The 26,395-nt window shown below is 44.6% G+C and overlaps 1 protein-coding gene across 1 annotated transcript in view; it reads left to right on the top strand.

The window, feature by feature from the left end:
- SLC11A2 (solute carrier family 11 member 2) overlaps positions 1 to 26,073 on the top strand; it is a 48,592-nt gene extending 22,519 nt beyond the window's left edge. Inside the window, 14 exon segments of the mRNA XM_020966125.2 lie at positions 2 to 24; positions 695 to 814; positions 3,251 to 3,357; positions 3,745 to 3,815; positions 3,946 to 4,013; positions 5,003 to 5,158; positions 7,471 to 7,629; positions 9,084 to 9,170; positions 9,761 to 9,880; positions 10,032 to 10,181; positions 11,941 to 12,014; positions 16,689 to 16,842; positions 18,469 to 18,522; positions 23,940 to 26,073. Of these exon segments, the coding sequence (XP_020821784.1) occupies positions 2 to 24; positions 695 to 814; positions 3,251 to 3,357; positions 3,745 to 3,815; positions 3,946 to 4,013; positions 5,003 to 5,158; positions 7,471 to 7,629; positions 9,084 to 9,170; positions 9,761 to 9,880; positions 10,032 to 10,181; positions 11,941 to 12,014; positions 16,689 to 16,842; positions 18,469 to 18,522; positions 23,940 to 24,017 (1,421 nt within the window). The 3' untranslated portion in view covers positions 24,018 to 26,073.
- Positions 26,074 to 26,395: the final 322 nt, after the last annotated feature.

The following is a 26,395-nucleotide window of genomic DNA, read 5'->3' as shown; positions in this document are numbered from 1 at the left end:
GTCGGGGCGGTGGCCCAGTTTAAGGTGAGTCTTTGGCTTTTCCCCCTTCTCTGTACAACACACATCCTTTCTGCCCTTGACATGTCAGGATTGAGGGCTATTGAGTCTTTATGCAGATGCTAGAAAAGCAGTGTGGGGTACAGTTACTGTACTCGCTTCCATGTCAGCAAGCCCTGGGTTCAGGTCCTGTCTCTGACACATGCTGTCTGTGAACCTCTCAGTGGTCATCTCTCTAAGACTAGAAGTTTCAGAGAAGATGCTGCCTACATTGGTGGGGGTAATTTCCTCATTTATGAGTTCACTTTACCAGTGAAATCTCAGGTTTCAGAATCCAGAATTTTAGGGGAGCCTGAAAAAAATCTTATTACTGTCAAATGCAAAACACTTTTCCCATTAGGTCTTTCTTTTCACCTTTGTTCCTCTAAAAAAGAGGAGGGGGTTATGTTAGAGTTGGAAAAATTGAGACACACAGAGTTACAGGGATTTGCTCAGTTGTCCCAGCAGGTCAGGTGTAGACCAAGACTAGATAGAGCCCAGGCTCTATCTAGTCTCCAGATTGTCTCCTCTGGGGTCCAAGTCTGAATGTATGGCTCCTGCCCAAAGATTTCCAAGGAAGCTTTGTGTCGGAAAGGAAGGTCTTTCGCAGTTGTCTGATGAGCGTGTCCTCCATCCTGGGGGAATTCATTTTTCCTAGTTGCTCTGGGTTCTCCTCCTGGCCACTATCGTGGGGCTCCTGCTGCAGCGCCTGGCAGCCAGGCTGGGTGTGGTTACAGGCCTGCATCTCGCTGAAGTGTGTCACCGGCAGTATCCCAAGGTCAGTGACTCCCTCTGCTGCCCCCGAGAGCTGTGATGCTGTGACTGATTGCCAAGCCACAGTAGTTCCTCCCCTCCTTTGGAACCTTGAGGCTCATTCCAAGCATCCCCCATACTGACTGCATTCTGGACCAGGCATTCCTGCTAAGGCCCCTTTCATCCCTATTGTCTGTACTTTCACGTGAATAGCTTCAACAGTTTCCTTTGTAAGTCTCTCTACTGTAGTTTGTTATATTTTCCCTTAAATGGACCTGTGATTTCATTGATCCGGGAGTTCTCTTTTTAAAAATTTTTTTTAATTTATGGGAAAAAAATGCATTTCCATAATCTAGTACAATAAAAAAAAGGTGATTGCACATGAAACTGCAAATCTACTATGCACAACTTGCTATTCCTATCAAATATATAACAAAATTACCATGTAAATTTCTTCACCCCCCTTCCCTCCCCCACATGGCTACCATTAGACACAAACAGGTCTATTTGTAAAATTATTTTATACATACTTCTATTTGTCAGTTTTTTCTCTGGGTACAGATAGTGTTTTTCTTCAAATGTCCTTTTATGGTTAATTTGGGTATTTATAATAGTCAAAATAACTTGTTCACTCAAAGTTGCTCTTAAAAAGAGTTCTTTTAATAATGAATAATAATAGCTAATGTTTACATAGCACTTTAGAGTTTACAAAACACCATATAAAGGTTAACTCATCTGTCATCCTAATCTCTTCTATGCTTGTGATGTGGAGAGGGCAAATACTGTTATCTTCACTTTATTGACAAGGAAACAGGCCGAGGGTCAGACCACTGTTAAACCCCACAGCTAGGACTTCAGACCCAAGTCTTGTGCCTGCCTGCCATAACCTAGCCACCCACCATCACATTGGGAGGCTTAGAGAGCAGTGGCTGGGTGGCTTTTTTTCTCTTCTCCAAAGCCCCAGCACAGAGATGACCCTCAGTGTTTGCCTCACATCTGTAATGCTGAGTGGTACACTTCCCTCTTCTCTACAGACCCCCCTGCCTGGCCTCTCAGACAAAGACCTCACACTTTCCCTCCTTCTTTCCTTCCTTCCTTCAAATGCCTACTTTCTTCTTGTATTTCTGGGATATGGAAGAAGAAACATCTTTTTTTGTCTTTTGAGGGTTTTCACCCTCTGGTTTGTATACCCAGGTCATTAGCGTCTTCTGTTTCTGTCTAGCCACCACTGTTCATTTTGCCTTGTTCCAACCAGACTGGACTCCTTTATCTGTGCTCTCTTTCCCCCTCTGCCTTTGTGTGCACTCCTTCCTGTGCCTAGAATATTCTCTATCTTTGCCTGTTTAATTTCTATTTACCCTTTAAGGTTCAATTCAGATGCCGCCTCCTCCAAGAAGCCTTTCTGGATAGACTCTCTGCATCCTCCGTCTCAGTAAAAATCATATGTCATGGACCTCACAAAGTCCTTTGTTTTGTACCTCTCTAATATTATATATTGTAGTCATCTGTATTTGTGTCTTATCTGTCTTCTGGACTGTAATGTCCATGAGCGTAGAGATCTTGTTTTACCTCAACATTGTGCTAGCAACTAGTATGTAGTAGGCACTTCAGTATTTGCTGTGACTGAATCATTGGCTTTTTCAAGCAGCAGTGTAGTTGGAAGGTGTCCTTCCTTCCTTTCTGTCTTTGTTGTGTCCCCAGTGAGCCAGCCTGCTGTAACGATCAGAGCTTGGCTCTAGCTGCTTGGTATTTTACCCACCTGACTCTTCCCTTAAGCTGAGGCTGCGCTGCACCTGGGTCACTAATGTCACCGTCCATTTCTTTGTTTGCCTGTGGGCCTCTGTGACATTAACTGTCCTTCAGTCTTTTCCACATTTAGGTGTGTTTGGTTTCCAAATTAGATTCACCTAGAGGAGGCCCCTTTTCTTCTGTATTCCTTTCCTTTACTGCCCTTCTACCCCTCTTGACTGTATGTGCATGTAGTAGGTGCCTAATACATTTTCATCAGTTAAATATTAATCCCTCAGACTTTTAGGATATTTTCAGTTGGGCAAGAAGGGCCCCTGCCTGTCCTAAGGGGTGCCATTGAATGGAATGAGAATACAAGTGGCTTCCCCATTATGTCCTCTCTGCTTGTCCCCTGATGCCACAAGGAAAGAAGCACGTTTGCCTCTCTGTAACTGAGTCTGGTTAAGAGAGCTCTGAGGATGGGACAGGTGGAGCAAAAATATGGCACTTCGCTACATGTAGCTGGGTAATTGTTCTCATTGCTCATTGGCCTATGCTATGATACAGGGTATGCCTAAAGTCTTAGTATAGCTTTAAGCTTAATAGGTTCAAAATGCACTAAGATTTTAGGGACAAACTATGTATATGTGCAAAAATCCCAGGATCTCCAAGGAAGTGTTCTCTGAAATGTCAGCTTAATTTTGAACTTGATTTCTCCACTGTTTGTGTTAAGGTCCCCCGAATTATTCTGTGGCTGATGGTGGAGACTGCCATCATAGGCTCCGATATGCAAGAAGTCATAGGGTCAGCTATTGCCATCAATCTCCTGTCTTCTGGGAAGTGAGTTTTTTTCCCCTGAAACTTTGAGTCATCCCAAATATTCCTAGCCCTTCACTAAACCTCCCTGGGTGAAGAGAGCATGTGATACAAATTGAGTCCCCTGGGGAAGTGTGACTGAGAACCTCTTATCAGCGAAATAGCTGTGAGAAGGACACTGCATTGAGTGCGTGGAGGAGGGCTTTTGATCCTCACCCTGCAGTGGCATCTGCTGTGAAGGAAGAGGTTGTTGGCTTCTCTTCTCAGTGGGCACTGTGTTCCTCATGCTGGCAGAGGCCTGGGCCACCTGCCTCCTCCAGAATTTGGCCTTTCTGGGGTTTGGGGAGGTGGGCTATTCCACCCTCCTCTTCTCTACCCTCCCCTCATCTTTATTTCTGATCTCTGGCCTAGGGTTCCTCTGTGGGGTGGAGTTCTCATTACCATAGCAGATACCTTCGTGTTTCTTTTTCTGGACAAATATGGTAAGGAGAAGTTATGGGCTGTGGTGAGAGGGGATGCAGAGAGGAAACAGTGTTGGAAAAAAGGTCAAGTTTTGCCTTAGAAGCAGTATGTCTCATTAAGGAAACCTTCTTTCCATGTTTCTTTCCTTAGGTTTGCGGAAACTGGAAGCCTTCTTTGGCTTTCTCATCACCGTCATGGCCCTCACATTTGGATATGAAGTAGGTTTCATAGATTGCTTATTAGCTTCTAAAAGCCAGTTACTTTATAGAAACAGGAAGTAAATCCCACACACGGATAAGCCATTTTGTACCTCCATCAGTCCTGAAATGACAAGCTCAGTCTCAGAGATCTCCACACCCAAGCCAGGCCATCCCTGGTATGTGTGTGGCTTCCCAGATCAGTCAGGAGCCTGGACTAGAAAGCAGACTTATGTTCCAGATCCCTTAGAACCAACCTGCTTTGGGTCTGTCTTGCAGAACGGGGGCTGCTTTGACATTGTACTGCCCCTTGGGGAAGGGAAGTCAGCTGTCAGGGTCTGACTTAGCAGCCTAGCAGAATTCAGACCTGTAGCTTTCTGGGTGATGGTTGTCAATTACAGAATGGACCCCAAATTTGTATTGTAGGGGTAGAGAGTAGGGAGGCTTCGTTGTTTTTTGTGCAGCAGCACTTAGACTCAAGGAGCTTTAGAGGGCCTTGTTGGAATGCGGTGGTCAGGGCAAGGATGGATATGTGGGAAAGAGCAAAGTGTCCCCTTCCTTCTGAATCCTTGTTACAAATTGATTTCAGCTGGTTGACCTGGGTGAGCTTGACTTTTTCGCTGTAGTTCTCAAATACATGTGGACTAGGCCTCAAACTTCCAACCCAGAGTAAATGTTGAAGGAAACGTGCGAGTCAGATTTAAGTGATTTTTAAAAAATTATTCATTCTTTTTGCCTCCATTCATAAACCCTATGAGGCTGACAAGATTAAGGTCCCTTCTCTCTGCCTCCCACCCCTGTGCTCCTTCAGGATAGTACCCATTGCCAGGGACTGAAGACCTGCTAGGCCTGCTGCACTGAGGAACAGAACATCATTCACATCAGGGTAGTTGGGAACAGTGGGGACTGTAAATTCCATTATAGCCCAGGGCTGGGGCACCTGTTTACATTATGGAGCCTGACCATGACCAGAGGGAGTAGATGCTAACCACTTTGATGTTGGTGTCCAGTATATTACAGTGAAACCCAACCAGGCCGAGGTGCTGAAGGGCATGTTCATACCCTCTTGTTCAGGCTGTCGCACGCCGCAGATTGAGCAGGCCGTGGGCGTTGTGGGTGCTGTTATCATGCCTCATAACATGTATCTGCACTCTGCACTGGTCAAGGTAAGTGAGTCCTGATCCTGCGTATCCTCAATTTGTGAGTTCTTTCCCTTTAGTAACAAGTGAAGCAAATTTAAATTAAATTACCCGTTTTCTCTTAAAGGATCAACTTTGGAGGTTTTAAAAGAGCAGAGTTCCCTTCATGTACTGGAGGTTTGTTTTAAATGATTGAACCCTGCTGCATAGAACCAACCAGTAGGATTAGAGGTTTCCAGACCCTCAAAGAAACTGAGATTCAAGGGCTTTGTAAAAAGGCTGAATGCATACTGAGCTGGTTTTCTCTTCTTCTCCTGAGTCTGAGTGGCCCTAGGGAAAAAAACTATCCTATGTCCCTCATAAGAATCGTGTCACAAACTGGGCTGTGCCTATCTTCTTTTGCCTCTGTACCCTCTAGCAAAGTCAGGTGAAGGTGCTGGGTACCCTTGTTAACGGGCCAGGAAAATATTTTCTCCTCTTGGGGGTGAGGACAGGTTTGGTGGAGTGGTGGGGAGGAGGGATGTGGGAGATTATAAATGAGAAGCCAGGAGTCAAGTTCTGGTAGAAAAGAAAGTGAGCTGGGCTGCCCATTGGCCATTCCGAATAGTGAAACAGAGAAGGCTACTTTTCTGCAGCGAAAACTACTTTTCTGTTTCCTTAAGGCCTTATGTATCCATAGCAGCTGGAAAGCAGAGAACTGTATCATTATAAAAATTCCCCTTTGAACTCATCACATAAAGAATGAGAAGGGAATGTCACCTTCCTGATCCATAGTAATTCTGCTAAAGTTTTTTTCCTCAGAAGGGTATTTATTTCAATTCTTCAGTCTTGAGGTGCAGTAGATAAAGTGCTGGGAGGGGAGACAGAATGACCTGGGTTCAAATCCAGCCCCTGACTCTTACTAATTCAACTGTAAAATGGGGATAGTAATAGTACTTGTCTCTCAGGGTTGTTGTGAGGATCGAATGAGATACTGGTTGTAAAACGTTGAGCACAGTGCCTGGCACATAGCAGGAGCTGTGTGAATGCAGTTATCCTCTTTGTGTCAGAGAAAATCCTTTAAATTAACAGAGCAGTGAGGTGATTTGTCTGGCTTTGCTCTCCTTCCTTCTTTCCTCCTTCTGTCAGACTTTATTGTTTGGCTTAGCTTAGAAACGTCAAACCCAGGTAAGAATGCCGGCCTCAGACTGACACTGTGTTTATTATATTTTTATTTTGTTGGACGTTTCCAAGTTTACATTTTAATATGGTTTTGTGGCTTCCTGGGCCTTGCCTGAGAGTTTGACAGCTCTGGTTTAGAGGCATAACCAAGAATAAACCTGACAAGGGCATTAAAAGCCCTTCGCAGACTGGCTCCTTCCTGGACTTTTTACACATTCTCACTTTCACGCACCCAGTGGAGGTTAGACATCTTGCTCACTTGTGAGAGAGCACGGTGTCCTGTCTCCCATTTCTGGGCATGGAACTCTCCCTCCTCCCTCCATCTTGTAGAATCCTCCCGCTGCCTTCAGAGCTTAGCTCTAGGGCCGCTTTCTCCATGAGGCCTCCCCTGATCTTCCGTCTCCCCCTAGTTTGTACTACAGGAAGTTCTTAATCTTTTTTTGTGTCACTGACTCCTTTGATAATTGGGTGGAGCCCTTCTCGGAGGAATGATTTTAAATGCAGACAGTAAAATGCATAAGCTTACAAAGGAAGCCAGTTATATAGACACTGAGGCAGAGAGGGACAGACCTGATATCAGAAAGACCTGAGTTCAAATTTGCCCTCAGTTTGGCTGTTATTGGCTGTGTGACCCTCGACAAGTCAGTTGACCTCTCTCTGTTTCCTAATCTGTAAAGTGAGGGCAAATAATAGTACCTCCCTCACTGGGTTATTGTGGGGGTAAAATAAGCACTTTGCAAACCTTATTAAAGCCCTATATAAATGATAGCTGTAAATATTATTATATTGAAATACAGGTTTTTTTTCAAAGTTTATGGAGCCCAGGTTAAGGAGCCCCCTTTGGTGCCTTCTCCACTAATAATTTTTTCTTTTACACATTTTTTTTTAACTTTTTTTTTCTTACTTTATTTACTTTACTTATTTATCTGTACCTATTTGGGCACATGTTTTTTCTTCCTGATAACATGGAAGCTCCTTCAGCACAGAAACTGTTTTGTTCATTTTTGTCTCTGTGTCACTAGTGCCTAGCACAAAGTAGGTGCTTAATAGTTGCTTGTTAACTGTTGGAATGTGTTGCTGTTCGTAACCTCAGGTCATTCACCTGCTATATCACTGGGCCCCTCCCTTAGCCACTTCCACTGACCAAGTTCATGGCCACCTCTGTCTGTCCTCTCTAGTCCAGGCAGGTGAACAGGGCCAGCAAGCGGGAGGTCCGAGAAGCCAACAAGTACTTCTTCATTGAGTCCACCATTGCTCTTTTCGTCTCCTTCATCATCAACGTCTTTGTCGTCTCAGTCTTTGCAGAGGCCTTTTATAACGAAACCAACGAGCAAGTGGTAAGTGACTGTGGGCCACAGCGAGTGGGGTAGTGAGCCAAGTGCTGAGGAAGACCTCGGAATCAAGGTTGAGGGTCAGTTCTGGGCAAGTGCTTGGGGAACAAGGGGGCTGGCCTGCCCAGGGAGACAAGGAGAAAGCAGCAGGAAAAGCCAGGGCAGGACAGGAGCTGTAGGAGCCAAAGGGAAAGGGTAAAGATGCCTTGATGGTGTGGAACAGCTGCCAGGCCTCAGCCTCCAGAAGTTAATTCTACAGTCTTTAGAGGCCCAGTCCTCCGACCCTGTTTCTGTTGATGGTGCCCCCATCTTCTCAAGCTCAGAATTTCAGAGTCATCTTTGACTTTTCCCTCTCCTTCTTTCTCCCCTGTCCTCTGGGCAGTTGCTGAGGCGATTTGATCTCCACTTGATGTCTGGCATCTGTCCCCTTCTCTCCACTTACACTACCACCATCGTAGCTCAGATCTTTTCCCTTTTGCTTGGATTATTTTCCTTAACCTCCAGGGTCTCCTTTTTCATACCTATTATTCACACAGATAGCAAAATAATCTTCCAAATGAACAATTCTGAGCATGTTAACACCTCCCTTTCTCCTAGTCACACCCCCAAACCTGTAACAATTCCCTTTTGGAAATCGGATAAAATAGGAATCTCCAAGCCTCTCACTGAAAGCCCTCCAGAGCTGTGCTTCATCCTCTCTTTCCAGTCTTCTCACACCCTCCCCCTTGCCTATAGCATACTCCACAGCTCTGCCTTTTGAAATCCTTCTCTTCCTAATGTTGGGAATACTTTGAAGTTGGAGGCAGCATTGAAGGTCATGAGTGGCCAGCCCAAGAGTCTCAGTGTTTTACCCTTATAATTTCCAGTAGTAACCAAAGATCTTGGCTCATGGCTGTGGTTTTGATTTAATCAGCGTACCTAGGATTTGGTACTGTAATTATGGGACAAGACCTTTGGGCTAGAGAAGTATCCTGGCCCATAGAGAAGTTGGGAGCTCAAAGCACATTTTTGAGATTCGTAACACAAAGCTAAAGGCCATCTTTTGGTACCTGGAAGGTCTACTGTGCTGCCAAGAGGAAAATGAAGTGAAACATTTAATTTAGTAGAGATAGGATCTGAAGTACTGACAGGCAGAGAGGAGACGGGCTGGTGTGGGGGTCCTTAACAAAAACAATTTTGGAGGCCAGGGGCTTTTTCTTTGTATTGGACATTCACATTCAGTAAATATTTTTGATGATAGTAATAACTTGGAGAAGCTAGGCTGTCATTGGAAGGGAGATGCAGTGTCCTGGTTGCTGATCCAGGCTAGTTCCCAATCTTTGTCCAGGCAGATCCTTTTATTACCTGTATTATCTATAATGACTTTGGTGCAGCCTGCAGTAGGGGTCTTCCCTTTCAGCCCTGTTTCTCCCTTTTCATCTCTGAAAAGAAAATGTACTCTTTTATCTTTTGGATTCCAGCATGAAATCTGCGTCAATAGTAGCAGTCCTAACAGTGACCTCTTCCCTCTAAACGATACTGCGTTGACTGTGGACCTCTACAAGGGGGTGAGTATCTTTGCATAAGGTCACAAGTCCATGGGAGCAGGTCTTTCTGCATAAACCTCTTTAAGAGCCTACCACCTTGGCCAAAATCCACTTCTGTGTTTCCAAAGTACAGGTGTCAGGCTCCTGATTCTCTGTGGGGATTAAAGGAGCAGCTGATCAGACGGGGATAGACAATTTTAATAAGGAGATTAAAAATAGGGCAAAAAACAGGCAATAAGAGCCTCGAGTTGGATGAGAAGGGTTAGGGAAGTGGGTGGAAGCACAGGTGAAGGCTAGTTTTCAAATCAAAAGCTTGGGGACAGACACTTGGCACTTACTAGCTGTGTGATCCTGGGCAAGTCACTTAATCCCAATTACCTCACGAAAAAAAAAGCCAAGAAATAATTAAAAAAAAAACTTGGGGAAAGGAAGATTTCTTTGTTTAAATTTCTTTGAAAGTCCCGAACCTCACACTCTTATGTGGATGGGGTACATAGTGATGACCACACCGATAAGAGGAAACCAGGAAAAGTGGTTCTTTAGTTGTTGTGGAAGTAGAACATGAACTGAAGCGTGTACCTGACTTTCTTTCCTGCCTTCTCTTTCTCCAGGGAGTGGTACTAGGATGTTACTTTGGGCCTGCCGCACTCTACATTTGGGCCATAGGCATCCTGGCTGCCGGACAGAGCTCTACCATGACGGGGACCTATTCTGGCCAGTTTGTCATGGAGGTATGTGCTGTTCTTGCGCAGGAGGGAGGTGAGGAAGGTCAGACAGGTTCGCAACTTTAATTTGTTCTCATCTCTTCCCCGCATTTCCCCTCTGTTCCTGGTTCAGCCGTGATAGGAGATATTTAGCTTGGGCTGTTGTTCTTCTGCCCAGGGATTCCTGAACCTAAGGTGGTCACGGTTTGCCCGAGTGATCTTGACACGTTCTATTGCCATCATCCCAACACTGCTGGTCGCAGTCTTCCAGGACGTGGAGCATCTTACAGGGATGAATGACTTCCTGAATGTGCTGCAGAGTTTACAGGTGAAGAGGCAGCCACGGGTGGCTTTGGCTTGGGCTCAGCCTCCCCGAAGGCAGCACCGTGGGCCAGGCACTTAGAGGAGAGCCACTCTGCATTTTGACCAGTCCCTGGGTATAGCTGGGACCCTGTCTGGGAGGTTGGGGAGTGATGGAGACGGAGCAGACCAGGTCCCTATCTTGGCAGGCAGCTCTGCAGCAGTGGAAAGAATGGAGCCCCTAAGTTGGCTCTCTGCCAGTTACTACTCTGCAGTAGGCTTTCAACCTTCGGCATGTTGTTCACCTCGCTGGGCTTCAGTTTCATCATCTATTAAATGGAGATGATAATGACACGCCCACATAGGGTTCTTTTAAAAATGTCTTGAGACCTTTTGTTTTTTATTTCCTCTCCATCTCCTTCCCCAAAAGCCATCCCTTGTAACAAAGAACAAAAAAAAACCAAAAACAGAAATCAGTTTAGCAAATAATCAAAGCAGTCTGTTCCGTGTTTTCCATGTGGACCATGTTCCACACTCATACATCTCTGTGGGCTTGTTTGAGGAAAGTGTGTTTTTTATTTGTATATGTGGGCCCTTTTCCATTTATTTAATTTTAGTTTTCAGCATTCACTTCCACAAGATTTTGAGTTCCAGATTTTCTACCCATCTCACCCCTCCCCTCCTAAGACAGTGTGCATTCTGAATAGCCCTTCCCCTAATCTGCCCTCTATTTTATGTCCCCAGCCCTTCTCTTTTCCCCTTCTCCTTCTAGAAGAAAATATTTTTTAAGTAAGAAGGTACGGTATTAATTAAGTGTGCACTATTTTCATAGTCTAGAGGACAATTAGTGTGTGAACTAATAGAGATGTGTGCTTAATGGGGACTGGCATAGTAAATATGCATAAGGATAGTGGGGCTCAAAATAGCTGCTGGCCTTGCCTCATCTTTTGAGGCAGAGATGTTCTCCTAAGGGTAGGATGTTACATACCTTGTGTCAGCCTCAGTCTCTGTGTTGCTCCATTGTTTTCTTTTGTCTTCTGCTCCAGGGGCTCCTTCTTGCCTCTGGGATCAGCACAGAGTCCCCTGTTTGGCTTTTAGGGCCCGCCCCTCACCCTCCAGCTCCAGCCTGCTTCTCTAGGCTTGTTGCCTGTCTCTGTCCCTTACGCGCTGCCCATCCCAGCCATACTGGTCCCCAGCCTTCCTTCTCTGGCCTTCTTCCCCCGACTCCCCTGAGCCTCCCAGAACCCCTTGTAAGTGCTGCCACCTACAGGAGACTTAGCCTACTCCTTCTGCTTGCTCAGGCCTTCTGGGAAAATTGTTTTGTATTAAGTTGTCATCATGCATGTCACTGCGCAGACCTGCACTCCTGGAGGACGGACTTTTGTGCTCAGTTCTAGCGCAATGTTTGGCACACAGTAGGTGATTAATAAATTTGCTTCTTGAATTGAAGGGAATCTGTAAAGATTGTGTTAGTAAAATATATTTCTTCAAAAGATCAGTGCTGAGGTAATGGTGCTTATGCAGTATGTATACATGCACACGCACACACACATACATACATACATACATACCAGTGCTGGGGAGTGGAGCAAGGATGTGTGTCAGAACAATAGGAGGAATTAGTGTTAAGTGGTGGTAATTAGGTAGGTCTTGGAGGAGTGGAAAGGGGGCCGGGCATAGGGATGATTTGAGTATGTTATTCATCTGCTTTTGGCTTACCACTCACTTCCTCTTTGGAATGATTCAGATACTTAGGACCCCTCTCTCATGAGATTTCTCTTTTTCAGCTTCCCTTTGCCCTCATCCCCATCCTCACATTTACCAGTTTGCGTCCAGTGATGAGTGACTTTGCCAATGCACTGTGAGTATGCCATAGACATTTCCCTCTGGCTCCCTTCCCTCCCCCCCCCGCCCCCATCAGAAGTGCCAGTGTCCTTGGGGAGATAGTCTTAACCCAGTGACCCTAGTAGAAGGAATCATTCTAGGGATCAAATACTTTTTTTTTTTTTTTGCAGGGTGAGCAGGGAAGGGGGGGACCCACCCTTTGAAATGCAGAGAACATTTTTCTCCCTGGGCCCTGATTGTAGTGGCCCTGACCTCAGTGATGATGTGGGAGAAATTTAATTCAAGGACCTACTATGTGCAGGGCAGAACACTATGCTGGGTACTGGGGGGAAGATAAAAACAACTCAGACCTTGTTCTCGAGGAGTTTACAGTTTAATTCAGGAATGTATGTGGGGAGAAGAGATATGTTCGCAGATGACTGTGATGCAAGGGGAAAATGTGTTATTGTTTAAACAAGTTGGCCAGGCATAGGACTATTTGAAGAGGAAAATTGCTTTCAGTTGGGAAGTTCAGGGGAAGCTTCATGCAGGATTGGTTCTTTATTTGCATTTTGAAGGAAAGGAGTGACTTCAACATGCAGGGTTTGGGCTGGGGTAGTCCATTCCCAGCATGGGGGATGGGATGGCTTGGATCAAGGTGTGGAACCTTGAGGAGGTAGGATAAGAAGGGGTTCCAGAGGGTAGAGCCTGGCTTGGCTGGAATAGAAAGTATGTGAAAGAATAGTAGTGAAACCTGAGATGGAAGAGGTAAGGCAGAACCCTCTTGAGTAAGTACATGACCAGTAGTGTAAGCACCTCTTTACTTGGTTCAGTTGGTGGAAGGAGCCACAGAAGTCTTTTTTTGTAGTAGAAGAATTAAGTGATTAGTGGTATGTTGGGAGCATCAGAGAGTATCCGTGTAAAGGATAAATCTAAAGGGGGTGAATTAAAGGTAAGAGAGTCAGGAGAGAGTCTGTTCAGACCATCTAGTTGAGAAGAGATGAGGGCTAGAACTAGGATGGCTGCAGTGGGAGTAGAAAGGTGGAACTGAGAGAGCTTAGTCACTGATTGGATGGTGGGGGTGTGAAGAGTCAGCATTCTGAGGCCACCACCCTAGGTGACTGGGAGGGGCAAGTTTGGGGGAGTAGGATGAGTTCCTTTTTGGACACGTTGAGTTTGAGGAGCTTGTGAAATATCCAGGTGTTGTCAGCTGGTGGAAACATGGGGCTGGATCTGGCAGTTGGGGACAGAGACATAAAGTTGGAAGTCACCTTCCCAGAGGTGAACTTGAAGCTTTTAGGAGTGGGCGAGACTGGAACAAGAAGAGGACAGGACTGGGAATACTCTGTGGAACCAACAAAGAGTCAGAGAGGTCGGAAGGAAACCATGAGAATTCCTGCCGTGGAAGCCAGGGGTTGGAAGTATCAGGAAGGTGGTGATGATCAGGAGTGCACAGTGCAGAGAAAGGAAGATGGGGACAGGAAGGAGGTCGTTATTAGATTGAGGATGAGGAAGTCATTAGTGATCGTGGAAAAGAAAATTGACCTGGCGGGTTGGGGTCCTGACTAAAGAACCTTTGCAGTCTCTGCCCAGGAACCCTTAAACTCGCTCGTCCTGTCTGCCTTTCCCCAACAGAACTTCCTTGGTGTAAAGGGCTTCCTGCTGACCTCGGTGCCAGGGAGTCAAAGATCCTCCTGGCTTTGCATTCAGAGGCTGTAGCAATGGGAGGACAGCTTCTTTTTCTTTTTGTCCTGTCGCCTTCAAGGCACTTAAATCTCAAGGTGTCTCACTTGCTTCTCTGTGGAAACCCTGTGTGAGGGTATAATGCAGAGCTTTGCTCCATTTTCAGAATAAAATAACACAGTCACAGAATTTGAGCTTCATGAGGGCCCTCAGACCAATCTAGTCTCACGCATCTGTAAAAGGATGCCCCTCCCTCATGACCCCCCTGACAAGAGATTGTCTGGCTTCTGCCAAGGAGAAGACATTTCTCCTCCCATTCCGTTTTTGGACAGCTCGATTTGTTAGGAAGTTTTCCCTGACATCAAGCCTACACTGGCCTCATTGTATCTTCCACACGTTGTTCCTGGTTCTGTTTCAAACACTTGATAACAGCTCTTGTGCCCCACTTCTTTTCTGCACACTACACAAGCCCCTTTCCTTCAGTATTGCCATTGCCTCCCCTGAACTTGAACTCTGTGGCTGCTCTCCCCACAGCAGGCTGGGTCCTCATTCATAAGAGCAGACTCACAGCATACTGGAGCTGGGAAGGTCCCTAGACAGCATCAGATTCAATGCCCTTGTTTTTATGGACGGGAAGCGTGCCCTGTCCAGTGAGTTAGTGGCAGAGAGAGCCGGGCCTGGAGACTAGATTTCTGACTCCCAGGTGCAGTGCTCTTTCTGCCATAGCTGCCCGTCACTTGAGCCCCCAGGGTTTGGTTACCTTGTCTTCTTTCTGGTGTCTATATGTCATTGCTTTCCTAACCTGAGGAGCCTTAGCATCTGGCTTGGCCAGTGGGAAAGGTCTTTCTTTGCTCCCTGAAAAGAGCACACAGCCTGTCTTTTAGGTTTCTTAAGAATTTTGCTGCACTCCAGGGAAACGTGCAAGAGCATACAATGTCAAAGGGCAAAACTGCAAAGTTGATACCAGTTTTTAGTACTCCTAGTTTTCCATGTATACTTACCAGGAATTAGGCCATGCTCTTTCATCAGTTGACAGTTCCATCTGGCCCAAGATGTTAGATTTGTTCTTGAATTGTCTACAATGGAATTAGTTTGGTAAAAGTTTGATGGCTCAGTCCTTCTGTTCCTCATACCTGTGTCTTCACAGGTAATCTCTTCCTTCCTGCCTCTAGTTTGACCCGTGTTTGTCTATGGTTATAAAGGAGCTCTCAGGCCAGAGGTGGAATGAGCACCTTGAGGTCACTTGGAGTAGGTATGCCAAAGAGAGGCCTGGGGTTTCAGAGGAGCCTGGGATCTCAGGTGAAAGGCACTAGGTGAACCCCTTGGGCTTGTTTTACAGAGTAGTGGTCAGTTACTGGATAATTTGAAGGAACAGAGAGTGATACCCCCAAAGAACCCAGACTGGTGTCTGATGAAGAACCCAGACTAAGATGTGATCTCAAATAGCCAAAGGAGTGTCAGGTGGAAGGGATGTATCTCTCAGCTCCAGAGAGGAGAATTGAGCTCTGTACTCCACTCTTTTCTCTCAGTCTTGTTGTCCATGAGGAGAGTGGAGAATTGTACCGAGAGCCTCAGCACTCTTACTGTAGTTAGCTCTCTGTTCTTGGTCATGGTGGAAGGTGATAGCATGAAGTATTCAAACTTAGGCATCTGGACAAGCATCTGTTAAGTGTCTGCTTGGGTCAGGCACTGCTCAGTGGGTGCCATGGGTACAAAAACAAAAGCAAAACAGTTTCTGTCCTCAAGAAACTCATCTTCTACTGTGCATATAGAGATATGTGGAAAATGGATACGAGAGAATGGGAAGGATGCTGGGAAGCCCAGGGCCTCCTGCAGAGCGTGGAGCAGAGCTGAGTCTGGAGGGGGGATGCTCAGAGGCAGAGGGAAGGAGCGAGTGCATCCCTGGCTGGATAGAGGCGGGGCAGAAAGTGTGCTGTTCTGGCTGGGCCTTGAAGAGCTTTGACTGTCCAGAGTTTGTATTGGATCCTGCATGTACTAGGGAAAAACAGGAGTTTGCTGAGTAGCTGTGTGGGGAGACTTCAGGGTCAGGAGGCGATTACAAGAGTCCAGGGCAAAGTCATTTTTCTCTGGTTTTGTCACGTGAGATCTTCACGTGAGAGGCACCTCTTTAATTCAGTCTAGGAACAGATTGAGTTAATGTTTCTTTCTTTGTTGTTGTTGTTGTTTTTATTTTGGGGGGTAATGGGGGTTAAGTGACTTGCCCAGGGTCACACAGCTAGTAAGCATTATGTGTCTGAGGCCAGATTTGAACTCAGGTCCTCCTGACTCCAGGGCCGGTGCTCTATCTACTGTGCCATCTGGCTGCCCCATGAGTTAACGTTTCTTGACTGTGCCTTTGGATGGAGTGGGGGTTTGTTGATTTATTTGTTCATGGTCATTCTGGGCAGGAAAGGAAACTTATCCTGGACTAGATACCAAAGGTAATGTCCACCCAGATGTAGTTACAATTTAGCCTTGTTTAGTTTACTCTTGTACTCCTGTGACAGGCACTTAGATATTTGAGACTCTTTTCTGTATTTGAGGGCATCCCCCACATTAAGAATAATTACAGCTTGTTTTGTAATTCCTATCACCTTTTTGTTCTCTATGATGAGCCCTTGTGGTCCCTCACACAGAGCCAATGGCCCTCCTTGGTTGCCTTGTCTAGTTTTGAATATGAAAAATCTTTTATCTTTTCTCTGTGAAGCTTTCAGTGATTTTGTTGACTATGAACCACTATGTGAATTTGATTTGTAATTAAAATTTTCCCCCAGTTTTGGAAACTTGCAGATCACTGGCTAGGATGAGACAACCATTTCTTTTTAATTTTTAATTTTTTTTTTTAGGCAATTGAGGTTAAGTGGCTTGCCCAGGGTCACATAGCTAGTAAGTGCCACATATTTGGTCTGAGGATGGATTTGAACTCAGGTCCTCCTGACTTCAGGGCCGGTGCTATATTCACTGTGCCACTTACTTGCCCCAAGAGACAACCATTTCTTCAGTGATATTAACCAATTCTTTTTTGCAGGGGCTGGAGGATCGCAGGTGGGATCCTCGTTCTTCTTATCTGTAGCATCAACATGTACTTTGTGGTTGTCTATGTTCGAGACCTGGAGAGCGTGGCGCTGTATGTGGTGGCTGCTGTAATCTCTGTGGCCTATCTTTGTTTTGTGTTTTACCTGGTGAGTGATTTCCAAGGAGTGTTTGGGGAAGGAGCCATAGGTCCCAGGGTCATGGAGGCTTGGAGCTGGATCCAAAGTTTGGAGAGAGAGAATTGACACAGTGTTGCATATGTTGCTCAATCTCCCAGTCCCTTAGCAAGATTTGCAGGAAACTGTCTGAAGATCAGTTAGCTGTAAAAAAAAGTTTTTCCCTGAAATTCTACCTTGGCTCCTAAGACCTACCCCTTCTAGCCTCTTCCTTGTAGTTTCCTTTCTGGCTCCCGTCAAAGATTAACAGCCACAAAGGTGCAAGAGCCCCAGAGAGTTTTATGGAAACCCATCCTGTGGGTCAAAAAGAGAAGCCACGAACAGGGCCTTCGAGCGCTTTCCTTCAGAATGGGACCTTCTAGTCCGTTATCTCGCCTGGTTTACCTGGAGTCTTGGCAGTGAGAGCACAGCCTCCCTGCCCGTTCCCTTTGTCTCATAATGAATCCTCCAAGGCAAGGGTACTTTATCTGGATAGAGTTCAGGAGGCCTATGACCTTGGAATAGTTTTATTTTCCCTAACTTGTAATTTAAAGTTAGCATTTTCTTCAGTTATGAATCTAAGCAATATACGTTATTCTGAGAAGGGTTCCATAGGCTTCAGCAGACAAGGGGCTTCATAACCCAAAAAGGGTTAAGGACCCTGCCCAAATATTCCATCCTGCTGTGTTCCCTCCAGGGTCACCCCTTCCAAAGAGCTGTGCTCCATAAAATGCTTTCCTGGCCTCTTGGCTGGGCCCGGCTTCTTATCGCAGCCAGAAATAAGTTTGGTCCCTGGACTGCTCCATTCACCAAGTCCATAGGCTTCAGACTAGGCCAGGAAGCAGTTCAGTGCCATCTCTCCATCCATTGCCTGTTGGAGGTTGTAGAGGAGCTTGTTCTTGGGGTTGGAGGTTAGATCCAGACGAATGTCTGCGCCATCTGCCCCTTTTGCCAGAATTCCCTTCCCTGAACACTTCCCTTCTCTCTTGGCTTCACCCCACCCAAAGGAACCAGCAGTTCTGGGGCAAGCTGAGGCCAAATGAGTTGGGGAAAGAGAATGTCCTTCTCGAATACGGGAGTCCTTGGGGCGATAAGGAGGTATACGTGTACATGTGTAACTGTGTATGAAAGAGAGGCCAAATAGGTGAAGGAAGTGGAGACGCTGTCTGTATAGGAACAATGCCAATCCCAGACAGCTCCCCCATAAAGCCTGGGCGAGTATGTTTGACTGGCTAGTAGCCTGCTGTTCACCTTTATCTCTAGCTAATGGAAACAGCTGTAGAGATCAGCTTTTCGTTGCCCCAACCCCTCCCCATTATAGGCACCCTGGTATGTGCAGGCTCTCAGTCTGATGGGGGAGACCAGACACACACCAAGGTAGAGACGTGGCTGGTCATTGCCTAGAGTTCCAGATTAGTAGTAGACTAGGGAAAAATAGGAGCCATGCTCAGGCAGATTTTGTAGGGCTGGGTGGCAGTTAAGGGGGAGGGAAGGAGAGAGAGGCTTGTGCTGACCGGGGGTGGTATGCACGGGTTTGACTTGGAGCAGAGCCAGAAACCAGCGGGAAACAAGCAGTGTGGGCAGGGCAGGAGTGAGTGACCGTTGTGTCTTCTCTTTCAGGGTTGGCAATGTCTGATTGCTTTGGGCTTGTCCTTCTTGGACTGTGGACAGACGGTAAGCATCAATAAAGCCCTGCTGACTGAAGAAGCTGCCGGCCGCGGCTACACTAGCTAAGCAGTGGGTTAGCCTGTCTGTTCTGCGCAGGTAGCCATCAGAGCCAGTGTGTTTCTATGGTTTACTGTGTGAACTTAGCCACATGTATGTGCCATTGCACAAAGCTTCGGGATCCCCTTGTTTTTTTCCAAGGTCCACTGTGTATTTTGGGGGTGATTGTCCTGCAAAGGTGTTAAAAGTACGGAATTTTTTTTCTTTTTTGCTTACCTTGTGACCTTCCCCTTTTAAACTGTGGGTGTCATCCAGGTGGGGGGGGTTAGATGTGGGCTTTAAAATGCTGAATTTTGCTGCTATTAACAACTAAATTACGGTCCCAACATTAAGCTACAGAGCAGTCACCTCTAGTAGAGGCAGATTCCTTTGACTTTCCTCTCGGGGTCTATATTTAGGTGCCCCTTTACTGTGAAACCCTTTCATTTTCTGATTTTTACTTACAAAAAAAAAAAAAAACAGAAACAGAAACCATGGCCAAAGCTGCTTAGAGCGATTCCGTACTTACTAGATGTGAAGGTTGGAAAAAAACGTGTCTCCTTGGGCTGTCATCTGATTGTTCACACTTGTACACATAGGAAGCAGAGCAAGGTTAAGCAGGATCAGACTTCTCATCCTGTCATCACCTTAACTCTCTTAATAGATGATAGGTAGGAATGAGGAAGCATTTGCACATTTCTTTGTATTTATAAGCTGGAGATGGCTTCCAATTTGGGGAGGATTCTGATTTAACACCTTTCGTGTAAAACTAAGGTTAGTACAAGACAGTTCATTCACACTTATCCTTTGGCACCTGAAAGGGGGTAGGGAGTAGGGTCTGACTTTGACAATATTCATAGCTGTTGATGGTATGGTGATGATGGATGTTAGCTATGGTCTCATCAACTTGGTAGACCAAGAAAGGCTCTTTAAAAAAATATATAAAATTTTTTCAATGAATAAAAATCAACTTTCCCTCACACAACCCCAATGTCCCCCCACCACCAAAAAAAAAAACCTTGTAATGAATATGTAGTCAAAATAAATTCCTACATTAGCTATTCCAAAAAATAATTATTTCCTGCTGCTCTCTTGAGTTAGAAGATTCTTGAAAAAGCATGTTATTCTGCCATCAGCCTTGGACCTTTGCAGTGGGTAGGACTCTGACTTTGAAAGCCTGGCCTGGCCATCTCCTCCCTTCACCAAATGTGTTGCTGTAAGGCACAAAGAGGGAAGAAGGAGTGCTAATATCCCATACAGTACATGTCAGTACATGCTCTCCAGTCAGGCACTTTTGCTAATTTTCCTCCCTTGAGAGATCTGTCTCTAACATCCTTTTTCATGGTTGGAAAAGATTTGGCCACAGATTAGAGGCTGGTTCCTCTGGTTGACAATTTGTGGGACTTGCATTCTTGGAGTTTTCTCTCCAGAGCCCCACTTGGTTTATGGTCTGCCCCTGTTTGAGTCCAGACAGCATCATTCTGATACTCTGCACTCAGCCCCAGGTACAGATAAGATGGACTGTGGCTCATGTGATACCTGCACAGTTAGAACACTAAGGAGAGTCCCGTACCGGTCATAGATGCTGTGTATAGGCCTCTGAACACAGCCCAGGCTTTGCATTCATGTAGCATATCACCCTCACCCTCCATCCTCCCAAACTGGCTGCACCCTCTGCAGATCTGGGAGCACACACAGCAAGGCTGTGTTGGTGGTTGTTGGGAGGGAAGTCCCAGTGGAGGGAGGTGTTTTCTTGGCATGGTACCGTGAGCCATCAACTCTCCTGCCTCAGCTGCTTGAATCTGCCGTTCTAGTCACAGACATTCAGGAACCCAAATCAAAGTTGCTGGTGATGAAATAAAACAAAAACTCATTTATACAGGCTCAGATTTTTGATGGGTAGAAAACTTACTCCCAATTTAATGAGAAAAACTCTCATTCCCAGACTATAAACATTTAAGTCAAATCTTCCGAAACCACTATGCAAGTCGCATTTTAATTAATGTATATTTAGAGGGTGGAACAGTTGCCATTTATGTATTGGAACCATTGTATAAACTTTTTGAAAACCAAGACTGTTTGCTTTTTGTCTTTGTACCCCCAGCACCTTGCATGGTGCCTGGTCCATAGTAGACACTTAATAAACACTCTTGTGTTAGATGATGATCCCTTCCAATGTATCTGAACACCCTTGTGCTGTGGTCCATGATGAGGGAGACTGTCTGAGTTCTGTGCGATTTCTTGTGGGTTCCTAGGAGGTCCCTGGTAGTTAGTTTTCTTTGTGAAATTTTCAGTAATTTTATTGACCATGAAACACTATGTAATTTTGATTTGTAATTAAATTTTTTTTCCAATTTGTTTTCTTGGGTGTTTTTTTCCCCACCATAATAATTTATTAAGGGGCCTTAGTGACTCCACATTGGTAGACATACTCCAACTTCAACTATTTATTATCTAAAATAAAGCTGTCTTTATTTAGAACTGGTAGAGAAACCTGGCCCATCAAATGCAGAGAATGAGCTGTTTGCAGTCAGCACATGACCAGCCAGGTCGAACTTGCAGATCACTGGCTAATTGGGTTTGAAGACTCAGATGTGCGGTTCTACATAAAGTGAAGGCTTTCCCTGCCATACACTGAATCCTCTTTTCTGCAGCAACATGAAGAACTGCAAAGATTAGCAGGCGTTTTAATCCTATAAAAGATGTCAGTGAAAATAGCAAAGAATTCTTAAAAATGTGTTTTAAGAGTCTGATTCCTTAAATGTGAGCTCTCAAAGAAATCTAACACAAACAGAATTTGCTATTTCCACTTAAGAGTCAGTGTGAAGTAGTGGAGAAAACACTGATGTTGGAATTCGGACACATTCAGATCCCAGCCCCAATTATTTACTAGCTGTGTGTGATCTGGGCATGTTCAGTTCCCTGCACCTGGTGGGGGCCTCACTTCTTTACTTGTAAGATTGGAATGATTCTTACGCTATCCATATCACAGGGTGGTTGTGGGAAAAGTGCTTGATGAGAACAATGTTCTGGGAAAGAGCCCAGGATCTTAAATCACAGAACCCTATGTGACCTTGGACACCATAGACCTCAATAAAGGGCATTGCCCTCCTCAAAGCTCCCTTCCCTGCTAATTCTAATTCTGTGATTACGGTATCAGTAAGACACAAAAATAGTTGCCCTAACTGGACATTTATAACTCCTTTGGGTCAGCTAGGTGGCGCAGTGGATAGAGCACCGGCGCTGAAGTCAGAAGGACCTGAGTTCAAATACGGCCTCAGACCAAACACTTGACACTTACTAGCTGTGTGACCCTGGGCAAGTCACTTAACCCCAATTGCCTAAAAAAAAAAAAAAACCAACTCCTTTGGGTCAGCAGAAGCTCCATTTTCCCCTTTTTGTCTGTGGCCCTCTGATATGTCCTGCTTTTCTTACAAAAGCTGGGTGTTAGAAGTGACCCTGCAGGAGATACCCTTCAGGAAAGTGCATTCCTTTCTGTCCACCTGATTGACTTGTGGTTTGAGTGAGTCTCTTAAGCAAACATTTCCATTAAAAAAATCTCAAATTAACAAGAATTTCAGGCTAGAAACATCTTCCGAGGTGGTTCCCAGTAAAATGCCCTCCACCCTTTGTTCCGCATGCTGCTCAAAAGGGTTAGAGGACAAGGTTGGTGAGTCACATCTGTCTTCACCTGTGAATGCAGCGACAACAATGATTTGATTTCAGAACATTCAACTGTTCAAAGACATGAACGGGGCTTAGAGTTTTTTTGTAAAGCAGATATAACAATGACCCCAATTTTAAAAGTGCTTTATAAGGCATTTCCTTGTATTTGGAGTAGGCATTGTGTATGATATTACCATTTTATAGATGAGGAAGTTGAGGCTCAGAAGTAAAGTAACCCTAGATCATGCAGTGGCATAAGTTCTGCTGAACTGGGGGATTTGATCCTGGGTCTCAATCCAAATCAGAACTTGTTCCATTATACCACCCCATGTCCTAATTAGTCACACAGTAGACCAGTTGCTTTATGTTGTGACTAATGGGAAGCACGTGGTGGTAGGCAGAACCAGAGGCAGTGTCAGGAAGACCTTAGTTCAAATACTGTCTCTAACACAACAACCCTGAGAACTTACTCTGTGAGCTCTGGATTCCTCACTAATAAAGCAGGGAAATGATATATGAAAGAATGATAAAGAATGAGTCTCACCCATTCTCCCAGAGACTACCTGATTTTAGGGGTGCTCACTTTCCAATAATGAAGGAGTCCATGGGCCAAATGCCCCCCTTGATGATATCAAGGATAGGGGATTGAGTCAGTATAGTTAAATTAGCTCATTGGTGCCTGACAAAGTGCCCTACCCCCAACACTTGCTGAGCCATTCTACCATATTTAGCAGCATATTCCTTTGAAAAAGACTATTCAACTCCTGTGAATTCCTCTAGCACATTACTGTGAAAAAGATTATTCATTCCATATACAACATGAATTCACACTGAACTCACAACCTGTTTTAAACCACAGACCTGATCAGGCTAGTATTGTGCTCACCGATATCCGAATATCCTAGTACAGACCACCAATTTTTCTATAGCCCTTAGCACCTCTGGCAATATCTGCAGAACCATCAACCATCAGCAAAGATAAGAAAAAGGAAAATAAAAGAGATGGGGAAAGAATTTGGTAGGGGGTAAAAAGAACTTACCCGAGCCAATGGTTACCTTTCTGTGTGACCACGAGCTCTCTCATGCTTGGCCTCCGTCTGGGTTACCTAAGGGATCCATTGAGGCTCCACCTTAAAAAGAAAGATGGGTGAGACCATCAGTAGACAAGCTTTAAGATTTAGCCTTTGCAGGATTTGGTTTCTTTGAATATATCTGCACAGTAACAGGACTAGAGCCACAGAGCATCATGAGAGTACTTCAGACATTCATTCTGCCAATAGCATTTCTAACCCAGCTATGTCACTTTTGTGAGGCAGCAGAATGCTGCTCTCCGGGAAGGCTGGACTTAAAGTCAGGAAGATCCAAGTCTCCATCTTGCTTCAGACACTAGCTGTATGACCCTAGGCAAGTCTCTTTCCTCCTCTGTAAAATGGGAAGGGTTGAACTTGACCTCTGAAATCGCTTTCAACTCTAAATAATTGTGTTCTCTCACCTTTCACTCATTTCTGTTGTTACCTGTTTGTTTACACATCGGGAAACTTTCCTGTCTCCAAAATTCATTTTTCTTCTGAGATATTAGGGACAGACTCAGTGAGGCAGTCCTAGCAAAGGAAAGACTAGGCTGATTCCTTGACTACGGTCATTTTAGTAAGTTTCGCATTTGGAGTGACATCTGGCATTGGAAAATGTCTCTGACCCATCTTTTGTCTCTTTGCCTTTAGTACCACCTGGGACTGACTTCTCATCCAGAGCTCTTACTCCTGAAGAACTTCGACACTGATTCCATCCTCTCTAGATGATGGCCTCAAGAGACTATCGAAATAGTATTTTCAAAAAACCCTTCTGCAAAGTGATGTAATAACTTTGTTAGTTCAAGAGGTGAGTTTTGTTCAAAGAACTTGAACAAAAATCAGAGATTTCCTTATGGGAAGGCTATTAAAAGCTGACCGCTGTAAGTGGAGGGCAGAGAACCACCCACCTTGTAAAGGTGTAAACAGTCAGGGGACAGCCAGAGTCAAATGACTGGCTGATTTTGGCCCCACGCCCTATGGGCTTGTGTTGTAATTTCTGGCATTTTTTCTTGAAGTTGTAATTTATATAATTATATATAAAGATATAAATATTTGTTTAGGTGGGATTTTTAAAGTTTTATATAAATTGATTAGTTTTAAAAACTTTAATAGAGCTCAGAGAAGTCAGATTACACTGAAGTCTCTGGATCAAAGATGAGAAAGGAGAATTGATGGGGCTTTTTAAAGCTGAATTGGTCAAACAAAATCTCCTTTAAAATAACGCTTCATATAAGAAGTCAAAGTTGTACTTACATGGACTGGTTAAAGACCAGATCATATACTTGGTGTTTGAAAAAAACATTGCCTCATAACCAGCATTTCTTTTTTCCAAGGAATGTCTGTCACTTCTTGCCTATGAAATTTAGGCTTTAAACTGGAAGATACCATAGTGTTTGCTGAGGTCTTTAATTCACTCCTTCCAAATGTCACATTCTAGGTAACCATCACCTTATCGTCAGTCTTTTTTTTTCAAGTTTCTGGTCAAAAGTCAAAAGCCTTAAACTTTGACTTGCAAAGGAAATTTCTGCTGTTCTTTGGACCTGCCTACCATTTCAGATATTTTCCCGTCTTCCTGTAAACACTCCATACAAGCCCAAAGGTCTGCTTCCTGTGATTACTGGTATTTATTTTACCAAGTATTAGGTGTGATCTTAAATGCAGTCTTTTAGGAGTGAGATTTCTGGGCACTGTGGCATATTGGATATGACAGTGGCCTGGAAATCAGAAGACTTGGTTTTAGTCACAACTCACTTATTTTTGTAACCTTTACCTTTCTGCTTCAGTTTCTTCATCTGTAAAATGAAAAACTTGAATTAAATGATCTTCTAGGCTCCTTCCAGGTCTCATATTCTCTGATTCTGTGATTATCACTCCAGCCATTGTGAAACTCCAGGTCAGTCTGCTATCTCTTATCTGACCCCATTCACAAATTTAAGTCAACAACATGTTTTTAAAGCATTGTCTAAATTTATTCACAATTTACTTTGTCACCTAACTAAGAGCCTGGGCTCTCCCTGTCAGGATCGTAGCTTGAACCTTATTTTAAGCTTGAACATTCCTTTACACATTAGGAATTCCAGAAATTCTTGAGTATTTATAGCATGCTGGTTGTTTTTCAACAATAGAAGTGGGGTGGGGGAATGAGGTTGAAATTTATTAAGTGTTTGAACCATTTAAGTCAAGAAGTCTTCTTTCATTCTGTAAAATGTGTATTAAATGCCTGTTGTGTTTCCGTGAACCCATTAAGTCTGAGTGGGGTCTCTGTCCTCAAGGAGTTTCCACTCTAGTAAATCATCATGTAAAATTGACTCTGAATTGCTCTGTTTGAACTCAGAGTTCCTTTATGACAATTTAAGTACTTCTGTTAATTTTTTAAAAGCTTTGTAACAGCTTTTTGTAAATGCTCGTGCTTCTGAATGGGATGTCCCAGTGAAGACTTCTCAGTGTAATTAAGGTAATGAGTTCAGAAGGTAGGGTGAGAAATGAACTCTCAGAAGTGAAGGCTCCTCAAAGGGTCAAATAATTCTTGATTACTACTTTCAAAATCCTCCCCAACTCAGACCCTGTTTTTAAGCACCCCCAACCTAAGCTGTTTGCCCTTTGCCCTTGGCATTCGGCCTTTTTCCTTGTCTTTGAATTTCGAGCCTAGAACGTAAGCCCCACCTCCCAGTTAGAATGTAAGCCCACCCCCAGTTAAGGGGGTAAGGGATAGTGGTGGGTGGAGACTTGTTTTGTAGTGGGTGGAGTCTCCCGAGACTGTAATAAAGGTAACCCTTGCTTTCCACCTTGAGAAGTCTCTGAGTTTAATTTGGGTTGGGGTCGCTGTCCCACACACTTCCTTTGTTAAGTTGGTCTCTAGGTCATTTCACTACTTAGTCAAAGAGTGGTCAGAAGGAAGTATGAGAAGGGGAGTAGCAAAACAACCTGGCTTCCTTTTGGTGGGTCTTACAATTGGTTTTCCAAAATAAGGCTTGGGGGGTTCTACCAATTTCCCCTGTTTTCTATTGGAGTGGGTAATTAAGAATAAGCATGCTTCAGTGGTGTACCTTGTTATGGCATTTTTGTAAGCCAAATCATTTCAAATGCTCTGGAGTTGTAGAATCAGA

The sequence above is a fragment of the Phascolarctos cinereus genome, unplaced genomic scaffold, assembly GCF_003287225.1.
Source record: "Phascolarctos cinereus isolate Bilbo 61053 unplaced genomic scaffold, phaCin_HiC Scaffold_1;HRSCAF=81, whole genome shotgun sequence".
NCBI classification, from domain to species: Eukaryota; Metazoa; Chordata; class Mammalia; order Diprotodontia; family Phascolarctidae; genus Phascolarctos; species Phascolarctos cinereus.
The sequence above is the reverse complement of the archived record's forward strand: the minus strand, read 5'-3'. Positions and strand labels throughout refer to the sequence as shown.